This window comes from Diabrotica undecimpunctata, chromosome 1 (assembly GCF_040954645.1).
Source record: "Diabrotica undecimpunctata isolate CICGRU chromosome 1, icDiaUnde3, whole genome shotgun sequence".
NCBI classification, from domain to species: Eukaryota; Metazoa; Arthropoda; class Insecta; order Coleoptera; family Chrysomelidae; genus Diabrotica; species Diabrotica undecimpunctata.
The window spans coordinates 111456757-111473820 of NC_092803.1; the positions used below are offsets into that span (position 1 = coordinate 111456757).

The following is a 17064-nucleotide window of genomic DNA, read 5'->3' on the forward strand; positions in this document are numbered from 1 at the left end:
ATATGTCCTTGTATTTTTGAGTTACTGTTAAATAAGACTGAAGAAGCTTATGGAAGATTATTACGTATATTAAAACCCCACACCAAATTTAAATCCCTAATCTGGCCTAAAAGACAACAATCAGTTCTTTTCAAGCTGAATATTCCGGAATTAAAAAAAAAGATGTTTTTTCATTTAAATCAATCAGTGATCCGAAAGCTAGGGGGAATTGATTTAAAACGCGAATTTAATTCTAACGTAGAAAATTTTGCAGTATGCGTAAGATGCTAATTTAAAAAGCGTTTTCCAGATAAATTATTGAGTTATATTATTGAAACATCAAGTATATTCAAAGACCGTAATGAAAATATCCGAAAGTCATATGTTATATATTTTTACTTAGCTAAGTTAAATACATAGTTTTACATTATCAGATACATACAGTTTTGAATAATACAGAGCATCTAAAAAATGATTCATAGAAACATTTACTAATTATTAGTCCTATTTTTTACTTATTTTCAGTTTACCGCAAAGCCACAGTTATAAATGGTAATAATATATACACACTGTAAAAGTCCCTCTTCACTGCTAAGTTTTTATCATTAACAACTTTAGCTACAAACGGTTCCAAATTTTTCTTGTTGTAATTCTCGAAGTACCAATTTTCGTTCGCGCCTTCTTCAGTGGATGTTATAATATTCTCTTCCAGCTTATTAAAATCTTTTTCTGTTTTCACTTTGCCATTTTCTGATTCGGATACTTGTATTGTAGATACTAGAGGATCGTTAATATTTCCTTCATGTGGTGATGCTACTTTAGTGATAGTTGATCTGGCTGTGGGTTTAAAAAGAGGTTGATTACCACCTGGTATTAGTAACGTCGAAAGGAGAGAACCTGAAAGTATTTGAAAATTAAGTATAAAAAAACAAATAAAAAAATATTGGTAGTACTTCAATAAATACAGAGATGGACGAACCAAAAATGTATTGAAGAATAATGACCTTAAGCTTATATATAGCGCTGCCAAGCAAAGCAATCATTAGAAGTAGAAAAATAAGGTAATATTAGTAACAGTATTAAAGTAGTAAATAATACAAGAAGCAAGATTGGGAGCCTACAGAATAAAACAATTACTGAAACTTGGCAATGAAGAGGCAGGGCATATGTGTATCACAAGGACTGTAACGAAGGACATTTTTATTGAGAAACCAGATCACTTGACAAAGAAAAACAATTTTAAGAATTAATATAGTGTGTCTATTTCAGACAGGAATGTATGGAGAAGTAAGGAGTACTAAAACCAACTGGTTATGGTAATAAGAACTGGTATACAGACGGATTCAAGACTAAAGAGGGTGTGGGGGCAGGAATATACTCTAATAATCTAAGAATTAGCGAAAACTTTTCCTTGGGGAGAAAATGTACCGTTTTTTAAGCAGAGATTTATGCGATACTACAATATACAAAAGGAAATAATGGGAGAGCTCTTGAAAAAGAGCAGATCCATATATTGTCTGACAGTCAAGCCGCACTGAAGGCACTGGTGTGTGACGCCAAGTCCGAGGAAGTGACGTCAAGGCTGGTGTGTAATTGCTTAACAGACTGATTAAACTGGGTGACCGGAACAAGGTTGAGCTTGTCTGGGTACCAGTACATCAGGACACCGAAGGCAATGAAAAAGCAGATCAACTTGCAAAAAGAGGATCAAACGAATCACAAGAATCGGCTGTAACTCTGGGGTGTAGTTTGTAGGACTGGAGAGAACTGAATCAGAGAGAGTCATGAGCGATATTGGAAGAGAGTCCCAAAACAAACCAATCGAAAAATCTGCATTGGTGGACCATGTAGAAAAAGAACAGAGGAACTGCCTCATATGGGCAGGAACAAACTGAAAACAGTAACAGGAATATTGACCGGGCATGCAGAATTCCTGAATAAAACTGGAATTTACAATGGAGATCTTAATTGCAGACTCTGTGATAAGGAACTAGAAACTATAAAATATGTATTATGCGATTACAATACACTGGACCGTAAAAGACAAAAACTGTATGGGCAGCCAAGATGAGACCCTAGTATATTAAGGATACACCAAGCAAAAGACCTGTACAAACTTCTACAGGGTACAAAATTCTAGACTATGGCTGTAGAAAACAAGCATAGGCTGCAAAAACAATAAGCCTCCGCTTCAGTGATAACGCAGATCTTTTTGATCAGATGTGTCCAGGAAAGAAAAAAAAATTAAATTTAAGTAACTTTAAACTACAATTCAACTTATAAATACTTTTACAAAATAGTTTTTGACGTTTCGATTTTCACTTGGAATATATAATAATGTTTTTATTATGAATAAAGCAATATAAAAATGTATTTCTGCGTTTGTTCTGTTGGTTATTAATTTCACTTATTCCCCCTTCTTGGACAGGTTCCGAGATCTAGTAATATATATATATATATATATATATATATATATATATATATATATATATATATATATAGATAAATCAAACTTTGGCAGAAATAGAACTCTGACAAATAAAATAAAAAAAAAAGTAATGATAGGTCTGTCAAGATCTGACAAAAATTCAAAAAGAACAAATTATCTAGAGGTAATAAAATTCAAATTCAAACGTGTGTACTGAACATTGAAACGGAACAACTGGATAATTTATATAAAAAATATTAGAAGATATACTACCAGAAGAATTGTGTTTCTCCAATTTTAATACAGCTTTATTGTCATTTTTGGGCATTTCTGTTGTAACAAATTTTTGTTCAGTCTCTTTTATCTGTGTTTCCATGCCAGATAATTCCGGATCTTTGACTTCATCTTCATAGGAGGTAATAACTGTGGGCTCAAATGGTTTAACTGACTGAGGTTTAGTTGGTATACTTGTTTGCTCCACATTTTTTATCAGTTCTATTTGACTTGATTTTTCCGTTACTTTTTGGGGTATTATTATGGTTGCAGGTTCTGGTAAAGATGTAGTTTCTCTAACCAACGCAATTTTGGCTTCGTCAGCTTTCACCGTCGATGATAACGTATCTTCAGATATTGAAGAACTCGCAGGTGAATACCTAAAAAAAACTTAATTTAAATAAGATATTTAAAAATAATTCAAAGATATGTTTAATACGTGATCAGGTTAAAAAAAGTTTTAAAAGAATAGATTCGTTCTATCTACTTGTGGCGATGGCAGTTGATTGTCCTGCAGTTGTAAGACAATATGTTCAGATAGCACCTCAGTATTTTCTCTAAAGTTGCATGTTCCTTTGTCTACTTCGTCAATTTTACATTGATAATAACTGACTGATACTATGTGGCCTATGGCACATAGTACTATGCAGCCTTTTAGTACACCACATTGATTCTAATTCGATAAAAGGAGTATTAAGTCATTTAGAAACATATTTTGGATATAACTTTTTCGTTAATTTTACTCTATGGCATCTTATTTAAGTGTCTTTAATTAATTACCATCTCCTTAGCATCCCTTCACATTGATAACCCTGCATAGGTTCCCAGTTTTTTTTATACCTGCTAAAACAGACCCTCCTCTATCATTCAGCGCTCCGGAAGTGTAATGGCCGTTGTAAGGCCGAGCATCACTTCCGAAGCACTACACTAATTTATTCACAGACTGTCAACAAGGAGGCTCCCGGTCGTTTTTCCATATCTCCCTTTTTCTGATTTTGGAAAATTGGGATTTTTGTTTAAGAAATCCCGTTCCAGGTAGCACTTAAAAACCCCAACAGTCCCTAGAATGGTATCACAGCCAGACGGGCATTTTCTTCTCTCCCACATTCTAACTCACACAATGTGACTCACTTGTATCTTGACTTGACTCTTATCAAAACGTATTCCCTCTACCTTCAACTTACAATGTCTTTCCCTTTTACTTTTGCCGTTGGTTCTTCTTGATCACTGCACGGATATAGTTATGTACACTAGTCCAACCCGCTTTATTTTTAATCATTCTCTCAATCATTTCTCTCACTATCACAAAATTCACTCCTATCTCTCTTTCCATTTTGTTCCTATCAACTTTCTGTTGCACTCCAACATCGTATGTGTCGCAATGTCCGGGTGTTCGCAGTATATATAGGTATTCATCCGTGTCAGCTTTTCCGAACCTATGTAGATAGGCCCTAAAACACCCGTGTCCTGTGAGCATTTGCTTTAGAAAAGAATCCTGTGGCCTGTGAACACAGTCGAGCTAATCTCTTAGGGTCGGGATCAGCATCTTTGTCTACTTTGCCACATCCTCCGTGTTGTTCCATTTTTCTTGCCATCTTTCAATTGATTTCCTTTCCTTTACTATCTTCCTTGCATGAACACATAAAAACCTGCCTGATTTCAGCGGCCTTAGAAGCTCTTGGAGAAGACGACCAAAGGAACACCCATCAGAATATCAAATTAAGGGAAGACACATTGAAATGCATAAAAGAAAAGAAAAACTACACATAAAATACCTAAACATAAAAAAAAAACAGGAAGACTTAGACCTATATAGAGCGAAAAACAGAGAGGTAAAGAAAAGAGTAACAAATGAAAAGAACGAACGATAGGAACAAGCATGCACAGAGATAGAACGACATATCGGAGGAACGAGAAATTCAGAATCATGGCGAATATTAAAAGCACTTCAACGAAATAAGACAGAGAAAACCCAGATCGGCAAAATTAGTGAAAACGAGTGGCAAGAATACTACGTAGAACTACTTACAGAAAACCGTCCCCAATTTCAGGAAGAGAATATAGAACATGCAGGAAATGGGGCATACGACCAGATAGAAATAAGCCTGGCAGAAGTTAAGAGAGCAATCAAGACATTGAAGAACAAAAAAGCCAAAGGACCCGGAGGAATACCAAACGAACTAATTAAAAACGGAACGGAAAAGTTATTTCGCATGCTACATAGAATGTTCGAAAGAGGACTAAATGGAGAAGAAATACCTGCGGAATGGACACAAGCATATCACATCCATACATAAGAAAGGAAACAGGAAAAAATGTGAAAACTATAGAGGAATTAGTATAATATCGTCGGTAGGTAGACTTTACGGGAAAATTATTAAAGAAAAACTAGAAACTGAAATAATAGGAAAAATTGGAGAAGACCAAGCAGGGTTCACAGTAGGAAAATCATGCCTAGATCATACGTACACATTAGAACAACTGATAGAGAAGAAAATGGCAAAAGGTAGACCGGTCCATCTGGCCTTTGTTGATCTAAAGAAAGCATATGACTCAATACCTAGAGTCAAATTATGGGAAGCAATGAATGATCTCGGAATCTGACAAACACTAATAAAAGCAGTTAAAGCACTATACAAAGAAAACAAAGTAGCTATTAAATGTGGAAATAAAGCCTACAATCCATTTAAGACGACAAAAGGACTTCTACAAGGCTGTGCTACGTTCCCTACTCTGTTTAAAATATTCTTGGAAAAGACACTCAAACCATGGAGGAGAAAGTGCGAAGGAATGGGCATACCAGTAAGAGACGAATACCTATACACCTTAAGTTTTGCCGACGATCAAGTAGTCATCGCACAAGATGAAGAAGATCTCAGCTTTATGCTCAGAAAACTAGAAGAAGAATATAAAAACAACGGAATGGAAATAAACTTAGAGAAAACCGAATACCTAACAACAGAAAACAAGGATATGAGAAACCTAGAGATAGACGAGGGAAGACAAATAAATGGAACAGATAAATTCAAGTATTTAGGAACCATAATATCGAACCAGGGAACAACAGAAGAAGATATAAACAACAGACTGAGACAAACAAGAAACTGTATAAGACAACTAAACTCAGTGTTGTGGGATAAGAACATTACGATAAAGACAAAAAAGAGAATATATAACACCCTGACAAGAAGTATCCTGACATATGGGTCCGAAAACTGGACAATAAACAAGAGAAATAAAGGTAGAATAAGAGCAGTAGAAATGGAGTTCCTGAGGAGAAGCTGTAGACTTACAAAAAGAGACAGAATTGAAAACGCAAAGATTAAGCGGAGAATGGGAGTGCAATCAGACATAATCGACTATATAGAGGAGAAGAGACTATCCTGGTACGTCCACGTCAGAAGAGCGGACAGAGGACGCTGGATAAACAAAATCACAGAATGGAGCCCGATTGGAAGAAGAAAGAGAGGAAGACCCCGAAGGTCATTCAGAGATGAAATCGACGAGGCTATGGAGAAAAGAACCCTGCGAGATGGAGACTGGAATGACAGGGAAAATTGGAGAAAACGGTTGAGTGAAGGAAGACAGTGAAAACTGTGGAAATCCTTAGTAGTAGTAGTACTATCTTCCTGTCGTCTCTTGCCCATAGTAAGAGCTGTGTCTCTTCCCTCTGACAACTGTTCTCTTTCCACTACAAATACATGCAGAGGAATACATCCAATAATGACACACAAGGCCATAACAGTCACAGTCCTTTATGCGAATTACGATACATTAACCCCGACTGTCAGCGGTATTGCAGTTCAATAGTCCAGCCGATCAGCAGTTTCGACACATATTGCTGACAGGTCGTCATCAATTAATTTCTTATAAATACTGTAACTTTTTATTTTAAAAGGTCCTTTAAAAAGTATCTTCGGGAGTGACAACCCTAAGTGGCGCATTCAGTGGATTAGTGGGAGAGTCTCCAGAAGATCCACGTCATTTTCAAACGTTTACCCTCTACCGAACCAAAATCCACGGAAAACTGCAGCTGTTTAACTCACGGATTCCAGGCAAATTGACACAGAAACATATTTATGAAGAAAGCTACAAGAAACCAAACAGAAGAATATTGAGAAAATAAATGAAAAAAGACAAACTTATAAACCCAGCACAAAAGTTTACACTAGAAAAACAGTAAAAAGAAACAAACTTCTTCCGAGATTTTCTTCCCACGTTGTGAAAAAAGCCAATCCGGTAACAATACACTCAAGATACGTCGATACATAAAAAACATCAAACACCAGCGAAACACTAACGCTAAAACTGTTTTACAGATGTACCTTAGTAGTGTCCTCCGGAGGCGTGTCAGCCGGGAGCTGACAGCCGTGCCAGACGCATCAAGGAATTTGGATATTGGTCAAAATACTTGGGAATTCTAAGTTTGGCCAAATCCAAATTTCTTATTGACTCGATGCAGGGAAATTCCACTTTTGATAAGTGAAACAAAGGATTTGTTTTACATAAAAGCAGGTAGATTTTCTCTCATCGGTCAGTCGAGCTTGCCTCTTCTACTGTAGTCCTAGTCGGTGCTATTATTGTTCCAACTAAGTTATTGTTTTATTTCTGATTTCCTGTATACCTTTTTATTTTAGGATTATTGTATATCCAGACCTTGTCAGGTTAGAATATTACATATTTGTTCATGTACTGATTGTTTGCTATTTTATTTGATTATTTTTGATTGTTTATTTTCTTGTATTTGTATCTAAGCTGTTCTTCCGTAAGTTAAGAACTCTTAGGAATATTTATCTTGCCTTTTCTATTTTATATATTTGATTTTGTACTTTGTATCTAAGTAGTTCTTTTCGGTAAGTCAAAGAGCTCTTAGAAGTATTTCTCTGATATCTGATTTATTTTATTGTGTCTAAGTCGTTCTTTTCCGGTAAGTCAAAAGAACCCTTAGAAATATTTTCATATCGCATTATTATTTCTGATATTTTATCTAAGATATTTTCTTCCGTAAGGTAAGAAAATACTTATATATTTGTCTATTTCATTTTTCCATTTTTTTGCTAAGCTGTTTCTTCCGTAAGTCAAGAAACACTTAGACATATTTCTATAATCTGTTTCATTTTTGCATTTCTCGTTTTATATTTTGAGTATTTTATTTTTCCACTCTAAGTCGTTTCTTCCGTAAGTCAAGAAATACTTAGAAATATTTCCATATTTTACTCTCACATTTACATATTTCATTTATCTATATTTCTGTCCTAAGTTGTTTCTTCCGTAAGTCAAGAAACACTTAGATACATTTTCCTTTGCATTATATTTTTATACCATTTAATTTACTTGTTTACTAAGTTATTCCTTCCGTAAGTCAAGAAATACTTAAGATCATTTTTACCTATCTGTTTTCCATTTTTGCTCTGTTACTTTGTAACTGTTCCTTGGAACCTGTACCTATATATTGTACCTATAACAGATATTTGTCACTGGAACTGTTATTTATAACAGCGGTGGTATTTAACCTTTCTACCAGCGACAAACCAAAGATGGTGAATACCCGATCCAATTCCGGGGATAGAAAGAAGCCCGAAGAGCCGGCGATGGGTCCTACAGGCCCAAATGCCCCCTCTCGGCAACAGTAGCAGCTAGGGATGGCGGTTTTTGACAAAACACCGGTTTTCGATTATACCGGTTTTTTTGCTTACGGTTTAACCTGGCGATTATAACCGGCCAAAAAACCGGTTTTTCCAAAAACCGGTTTTCGGTTTTTGGAATTTTCGGTTTTTATTAATCCAATAGGTTACAAGTTTGCACTTTCAGTTTGCTTCTGTATTTATAAAATAAAATAAAATTTGAATTATAGTTTTGTTTGGAATAATTACTTGAGAATAATAATTATGATTGGTATCCGAAATAATACCTAACCTAACCCTTATCACCGTAAAAACCTAATAACCGGTTTTTTCTTTAAAAATGAAAAACCGGTTATAACCGGGACAAAAAACAACCGATAAAACCGGTTATTGTGAAGTAAAAAAACCGGTTTTCGGTTAAAACCGGTAGGTTTTTCCCATCCCTAGTAGCAACCAAAAGAAATTCAAATTCAAAACCTGAAGGACAATCCAGGAATCCTCCCAGTTAAACTTGGACAAGCGAGGATACAGACCAGCACTCATGACTTCATCCACTATTTCCATCTAGAACCCATCGCAGAAGAGATCAAATCCATACAGTCTCAGTATATTACTACCAACAGAGCAATAGAAAATGAACTTAGTGAACCATATTTTGACAGCCTACAAAACTTTGATTATAAACTTATAAACGGATTGGGAAGTGTAATAATATCTATTTCTGGTATTCTAGATCAAGAAGATACTGAAAGATAGAACGCCGCCATTAAATCACTTGAAAATAACCAACAGAATATTATTACCAACTTAAATCAATAGCCAATTCAGTAAGAAAATAATGACAAATTTTAACCAAACAATTTTATTACTTACACACAATCAAGAAATCATAGCTGAAGAGACAAACAAAATTAGCTTAAAGATGAACCAATTTGTTTTCGATTTTAATGATTATATGCAAGTTCCAAATATACTTGACCAGATAAATCTAAATTTACAAACAATTATACAAATACTGGATGATCTACAAACAACAATTACATTTGTAAGAATCAAAATTTTACACAACGGTCTCATCAAACCTGAAGAAATAAAATGGACTGCGCAAAAGATGCTTACACCACCCTGCATCATAGATTCCCTATATTCAAGAATAAAACAACCAAATACTATGAAATCATAAACATTGATGGTTATTACACGAATCACACCCTTGTTTTCACTTTACATTTTCCTATCCTTCATTCCAAGTCGTTAACATTCTTCAATTTATACTCACTCCCAACTAATAATCACACAATAATCATTCTACCTGGTCCATACCTAGTCCACAACTCAGACGTTTTTCAATATATGGATGTACCATGCAAAAGAAGCGGATCCAAATCATTCATCTGTCCTGAAAAATTTCCACAAGAGAATGACCAGACTAATGACTGCATCATCCAAATTCTCCAGTTAATCAATGATGCTGCCCAATGCCAAAATGTTTCCATCACTATTACTGCAAGGATCATCCAAAAAGTATCAGATGCACAGTACATTGCTATTTTTCCAAAGGCTACGAGAGTATCTACCCATTGCACCACCACTGAAATAGAAGTACTCGAAGGGACCTACCTAATTGAGTTACCGCCAGGATGTGAACTACGAACCAATAATGAAGTTTACACGAATTCCAAAACAGCAATTAAAGAAGAACCACTAACATTACCAAAAGTCAAGACTACCACTATTCCAAAGAAACACCTAATAGTCAAACCCCTAAAGTTAGACAGAATTCCTTTAGACGAACTATACAAGTTACCACAGGAAGAAGAAAGGTTTCAGTCCATCCTCCCAACACAAATGGACCACAGCTACATATGCACACCACCGATATATATCCTGGTAGCAATCCTTTTAATTGTTGGTTTTCTCAATCTACGCAAACTGAAAAAAGAAAAAGATGAGCAGAGTCCAACCATAGCAGAAGACATCCCTGTTGTCAGCGGTATTTCAGTTCAATGGTCCAGCCGATCAGCAGTTTCGACACATATTGCAGATAGGTCGTCATCAATTAATTTCTTATAAATACTGTAAATTTTTATTTTAAAGTCAGTTTTAATTTAATTAAATAAAGTACTGTTACTCTGTTAGTTGTACGTTTTTAAAAAGTACCTTCGGGAGTAAGAACCCTTAAGTTGCGCATGCAACTCGGAGAAGACTTGTTATGTCCACTCGTACTATAATACTCCAGACTGTTGCCGCATAGAGGACAATCGACTGCACAATACGGTATAAGGCCCTCCTCCTTTCGGGTTTGGATCCCCAAACGTTGGGTACTATTCGCCAGTGCAGTCGTACTATTTGCAACCTTCCTGGTCGCTTCCTGCACGTATTCCCCCACTTTCCATTCTGGTGCAACGTCACTTTCAGGTACTTTACATGATTCTTGGGTGTTAAACACGTCCCGAACATTGTAGTTTCATCCTTTGCTTGTTCCTTTTCCCCTTCAGAATGATAGCTTCGGTCTTCTCTGTCGCGAGTTTTAGTCCGTGCTGTGTCATCCATTTTTTTACGACGCCGCTTGCGTTTCGAACCCGGTATTCCGCGAATGCAGAGAGGGTTGTGCCCTCTCTGTATTCACAGTTCGTAACCTCGTCATATGCTAGGTTTCATAGCGTCGGACCCAATACAGATCCCTATAAAACCCCAGCGGTGACGTCGACGATCCAGATTTTCCCCCGTCGGTAATTGACCCTGTATCATGCTCACTCTCCATTTAATCAGTTCCTAGTATAATTTTCAGCCATTTCGCCATCGCCTCATCTGCCCCCGACATCCTGTATGCACGAGCTGCGTGCATTATTAACCAATAAGTGGTCCCCGCTCCGGTTATATAGAATCCGATGTACCGTTCTTATGTAGTCTGGCAAAACCTTTCAGTCTATTGATTTCACCGCTATTCCTTGTATCACCATGGTCACGTCGAAGTACGTACCCGTACCTCTCCTATCAAACGTAATAAACAGATCCAGAGTACCCACCCAGTCAGTCAGTATCCTGCCGCGAGTATCAGTGATGGGAGATCCCCATTGCACTGCTTGCAACCCGCATTTGTCCTGTTAAAAACTGCTTCGTTTGTTTGCATAAATGTCCACTACTCAATATGTCATTACTCAATATAACTATTTTATCTGCGCATGTGATTATATTATAGTTTTATAATTTAATGTAATAACTGTAATTTACTTACTCTTTGATAAAACTGTGGGATTCGCTCTTATTAAATACTTGAACGTTTGCAATACTTTCTAATCGGGTAATATTAATCTTTCCATCTACCAATTGACTTTTCTTGTTTCTGTTATTGTTCAGTGATGTACTATCAGCCGAGATAAGTAGCGAACTTCTATTGGTTATTTGTTCTAAATTATAATTTTTTTCCTGCAACTGATTTTCTAACGGTTTGATGTCGTCATCAATATCTGGATACTCTTCGGATTCATCACTAAAAATAAAATACATGTTAATATTTAAATAAAAAAAGTAATTAAAGTGGAACCTTTGGCGAGAACCGAGCAAATCAGAATGGGGAAGAACTAACAGAACTCGCAACCTGTGATGAAAGATCTTATACAAGACACGAGCAGCGTCTCTAAAAGCAGAAACATCTACTGCTGCCACTTACTATTTCTCCACCTTTTTAATATGTACTGTCAGAGATACGAAATTCCAGACCCATGAAATAAACGGAGCTCATAAGAAACTATAGAGGCATTATTTCACCAAATGTATATATTTCCTGTATATAAAATCTACGCAAAGATCATTAACATCAGACTAAAGGTTCTAACCGAAATACTTATTCAAGAAGTACAAAATGGATGCTTAAAAGGGCCCTCATGCAGTGATATATATATATATATATATATATATATATATATATATATATATATATATATATATATATATATATAATCAAACAACTTATTGAGAAAGGCAGTGAAATAGTTTACATTGACTTCGAAAAAGCTTTTGACCGAATTAACCGAGTTAAAAGTTGGGAAAGTTCTCACCAGTGGGACAACCACTGGTGAGAAAAGGACAGTAGAAATCAAAATTAACGAAGAGTTATACAGGGCTATAGTTTTTCTCCCACCTTTTTAACATATACATTGACGACGTCCTCAAAAAATGGAAATCAGTAGAATTTCGCCTGTAGAATATCAGTAAAAAGACCTCGAAAAAGATGATCATATCGTAATATCCTTGTGAAGACCTAACGAATGAATAAATATAAAAAATAAAAGGCAGATATCAAGCACAGTTTTTTATTGCCCAGGTACATAAAAAATGTTTAAAAAATTATTGATGAAACATCAAAGTGCATTTTTATTATTAAAAGAAAAGTATTAACTTGTCAACAGTAGATTAGATGTCTTCTGCTATCTGATTAACGAAAATCACACCAATGTCGGATGGCTTTTTGTAACGTCAAAATGAAAGAAAACATCACGAAGGACTATTTACAAATCGCAGTCGATAATCTTGGAAATATATGATAACTACAAGCTATTTTTCATTTATTTGAAAAATTAAGAATAGAGGAATAGAAATGAGTTAAAAAATAGGAGGGAAAAATATGAGTGACAGAGTATTTATTAACAAGTCGTCGCGTATGCAATGGACATCATTGCCAGGTCCATAGAGCTGACTGAAGCTTTTTAGTTGTTAGGTGCATCTTAAATGGGTTACTAAAAATGGGATTAACAATAAATGCCAAAACACGAAACATATTTGTATCCCTAAATCAAGTAATTAGTTACCTAGACTAATAATTTGCGATATGGAATTAGAAGTCAAATGAATAACCTCTGGCAAAATTTAGAGTACAACATGCGTATTTCCTTTTCAGCATATTTGAAGTTTTAACTTACAATATTCATTCGTTTACCTAAGTAATAAAATTACATATACACGGGTTTGTTCGTAATATATGATAACCAATATCAATTTTATTTACCACCTGTTATTATTACCTTTCATTTTCTACCGTAGTTGTGTCTTGTGATATTTTACTTAATACTTCAGAAGGGGAACTATTTTCTATAGGCCTTTGAATGTTTGGAGACCCTGAAGTTGTATGAGTAAATCTCGGGTCAGGAATTGGTTGAAAACCTCCAGATTCTGGCAACATAGGCATAAATCCTCCCTGTAGCTCTGGAGGTGGTCTTTGTATCTGGTGAACATTCTGTATATTTTGCGAAATGTGAGGTACTAAGTGTATTTGAGGTATCATCATTCCTCCTTTCATTGTAGGTTGTCTTTTATCCATTCGTGGATTATTTACGATCGCATTTTTTCTTTCAGCTTGTTGTGGTGCTACTCCATTATTTTCTTTTTTTGGGAAAATGTTGTTAAGATTTAGGGCTGGAAGTGGAATACCGAAAAATGTAAAACCACTGGTACTTGGTGAATCTGGAATTTTTGGAGGAATTGTCGGTTTTTGCTTTTTAGATGGTGCAGCATACAGTACAGGTGTATTTCCTAAAAGAAAGAAAAATTAAAAAACTATTTTTTTCTACTAAATCGTAAAGACATAAATAAAGTGTACCGACCGATATACTGATGATATCTTTTTTTGGAAGGAAGAACTCTTCAGAAGACCGTTAGGGTAGACCGCAGTACCCCAAGAAACCGCTCTCCCCTGGTGTGTGGGATTCAGTCCGCTCGACCGATCCAGGCACCCGTGAAGCCAAGCGAATTGATAGTGAAAACGCGACTACCTACCCACTAAAACCCCCTTATTTCTAGCATGGGCACACGGTACGTGTTTTTAGCAAACGTTACTTCGGCTGCTCGCTGCTGACACTCTATCTACTCCATGTCAGTTATGCCGCCAGTGAGAAGGAGTAGTCCATCTTTTGACTTATTTTATTTGATTTGTTCTTATGATTAGTTCCATACAATGAGAAATAAAAGTCTTACAGTATTCCGAGACTCTCTCATATCCCATCTTGTTTCGATCTCTCTCGTGTTTTCTTTTTTTTTAATGTTTCTGTTATTAGGTCTACTATCACGTTAAAGTTCTCTGCGTTTTGTATGGCCACAGTCATTATATTCTGTGATATTGTCTCTCCTAGTCTCGTTCTCATATCTTGTTGTTTATCTTGAAAAACGTTACAATGGAATACGCAATGCTCTGCGTCGTCGCGTACTCCGCATTCTATACATAAATCGTCTTCGATTTATAAGACCTAATTGAGCCGTGTCCGGCCAGGAATTGTGTAAAAAGTAATTTGTTCTTTTAAACCTACATTTACACCACTCTTTCACATCTGCAATTAGTGTCTTTGTCCCTTGTTCTTTTTCTGCCTGTGCCTCCTATACTTGTTGCCATTTGTTCTCTTACCTTGGCTTTCATCTTTGTAAGGTGACACATTTATTCGTAAGAATTTCTTACGAACAAATCGATCCATCAGGACAAGTCAAGTCAATAGAATATATGCACGCATGGAAAAAGCACTATTACGAGAACGAATACACGATACTAGATGAAATTTGGCGAAGGTTGACAAGGAGCTTCTAGATTTGTTTTACGTTTTGAGCAGCAGGTTGAAATATACAGATTGGAATAAGATTGAATCCATTTGTTACAGAAAAAGGGAAAATGAACTAGAAAGGAACACTGAACACCCGAAAAAAAATACGAACGCTTAACCAAACATAAGGAGGTAGAATCAAAACATAACGCAGAAAGGACAGTTGTCAACCTTTCAGATAAGGTTTTAACTCAAGCCGAAACATCATTGCTAGACAAAGGGGGAAATTTTGCTATTGCACCTTAAGTTATACCCAAGAAAGATATCATCGCTAATATCGAGTCTGAGATTCGCAACTTAAAAATCGAAAAAGCTGAAGAAATAAGGACAAAATCAAGGAAAATTTTGCATAAAGCTAGACACCGAAAAATAACCTGAGTCAACAAGAAATCCGTGATATAAAATCGTTAAACGCAGACAAAGATGTAATTTTACCAGCAGCCAAGGGAAACGCAACCGGCGTAATGAAGACAACCGACTACAAAACGAAATATAAAAGACCTAAAAAAGATCCCACAGCAGACACCCTACGGAAAATTAATAGACTTATATAATCTTCGTCCATACCAGAGGATAAAAAGCAAAGAATATGCAACAGCGAAGCAGTCCCACCACGCTTGTATGGCTTACCGGAAATACACAAAGACGCTATACCTCTACGCCCTATTGTGAGCTCCATAGGGTCTCCGTCTTACAGCCCTGCTAAATATCTGACCGATAATTTAAACCACACATAGGAAAAAACGATGCCTTTGTAAAAGACTCCGCCCATTTCATCGAGAAGATCAAAGGAATAACTTTACAGGAACCTGACATTTTTGTCAGCTTTGATGTTGTTTCCCTATTTACAAAAGTTCCACTAGGAGACGTTCTGAATTTAATTGAGGGACTAGTTTCCAAGGATGTGGTGGAATTATACCGTATTTGCCTCACTACCACCTACTTTTCATGGGAAGACCAGATTTATGAACAGGTAGATGGAGTAGCAATGGGAAGCCCACTAAGCCCGGTCGTAGCCAACCTTTTCATGGAGTATCTAGAGAAGAGGGTAATGGAGGTAGCATTCAAGCCAAGTGTATGGTTAAGATACGTCGATGACACTTTTGTGATTTGGGCTCACGGAGTAGAAAAACTTAACGATTTCCTGTCCTATAGAAACACACTACATCCGAATATTCAATTTACGATGGAAACAGAGAAACATCAACAATTAGCGTTCCTAGATGTATTAGTAAATCGAAAGGAAGGTTATTGAGGACATCAAGTGTATTGAAAACCTACACACATGGACAGATACCTAAACAGGAACTCAAATCATCATCCAGGCCAAAAACAAGGTATCATCAAAACTCTGGTGGAGAGGGCGAAGAGAATTTGTGAACCACAGCATCTGCAAAGTGAACTTTTTCGAAGTTCTTTTTTTTTTTAAAGCACTCAACTCTAATGGTTATACCAGAAGAGAAATAGATAAAGCGATTAACAACGTTTCTATAAGAAAGAACGAAGAAACAGCATGTATAGGCAAAGCGTTTTGCCCTATATATCGGGGGTAACAGACAGAATTGGGCGAATACTTAAAAAAGCCAATGTAAAGACCATTTTCAAGCCTACAAAGAAAATTAAAGACTGTTTAAGATCGGTGAAGGACAAACGCGACCCATTAGCAACGACCGGAGCATACCGAATACCATGTACATGTGGAATGGTATATGTGGGAACCACGAAAAGACACACAAACACTAGGATAAACGAAGATAAAAGCCATTGTCGTTTAGGACATATTGAACAATCTGCCGTTGCCGAACACGCTTTGGCGAACATGCTAAAGGCGTTGCTGCTTGAAAATGCCAAATGCATAAATAAATTTGTGGGAGATATTCTAACATGTCACAGACGACTCGATAATACTAAAAGAGTCAATATAGAGCTTAATCTTAAGTATCTGATATTAAAATCCATTATCACATCTGCTCTTGAAACAATGATGTCAACTATTAAAACACAAAACATATGTTGAAAAGTAACAATTAAAATCCAAGAAAATGCAATACCAATAAAATAGTAAGAGATATTTATCTAGTATAGTCGAAATAACTATGATTACAAAGACAAAGTAAAAGGAAACGTAATAAATTCCAGATTTAATATAAAAATGCAATGTACTTAAGTATAA

At 36.0% G+C, this 17064-nt stretch overlaps 1 protein-coding gene across 2 annotated transcripts in view; it reads right to left on the reverse strand.

The window, feature by feature from the left end:
- Positions 1-357: 357 nt before the first annotated feature.
- The window catches only part of LOC140452464 (uncharacterized), a 146511-nt gene continuing 129804 nt past the window's right edge, over positions 358-17064 (reverse strand). For both annotated transcript variants that reach the window (XM_072546752.1, XM_072546743.1), the window contains exons 8-11: positions 13329-13836; positions 11543-11797; positions 2681-3060; positions 358-876 (exon numbers count right to left, since the gene is read on the reverse strand). In XM_072546752.1, the coding sequence (XP_072402853.1) occupies positions 506-876; positions 2681-3060; positions 11543-11797; positions 13329-13836 (1514 nt within the window). In that variant the 3' untranslated portion in view covers positions 358-505. The remainder of the gene's footprint in view (positions 877-2680; positions 3061-11542; positions 11798-13328; positions 13837-17064) is intronic.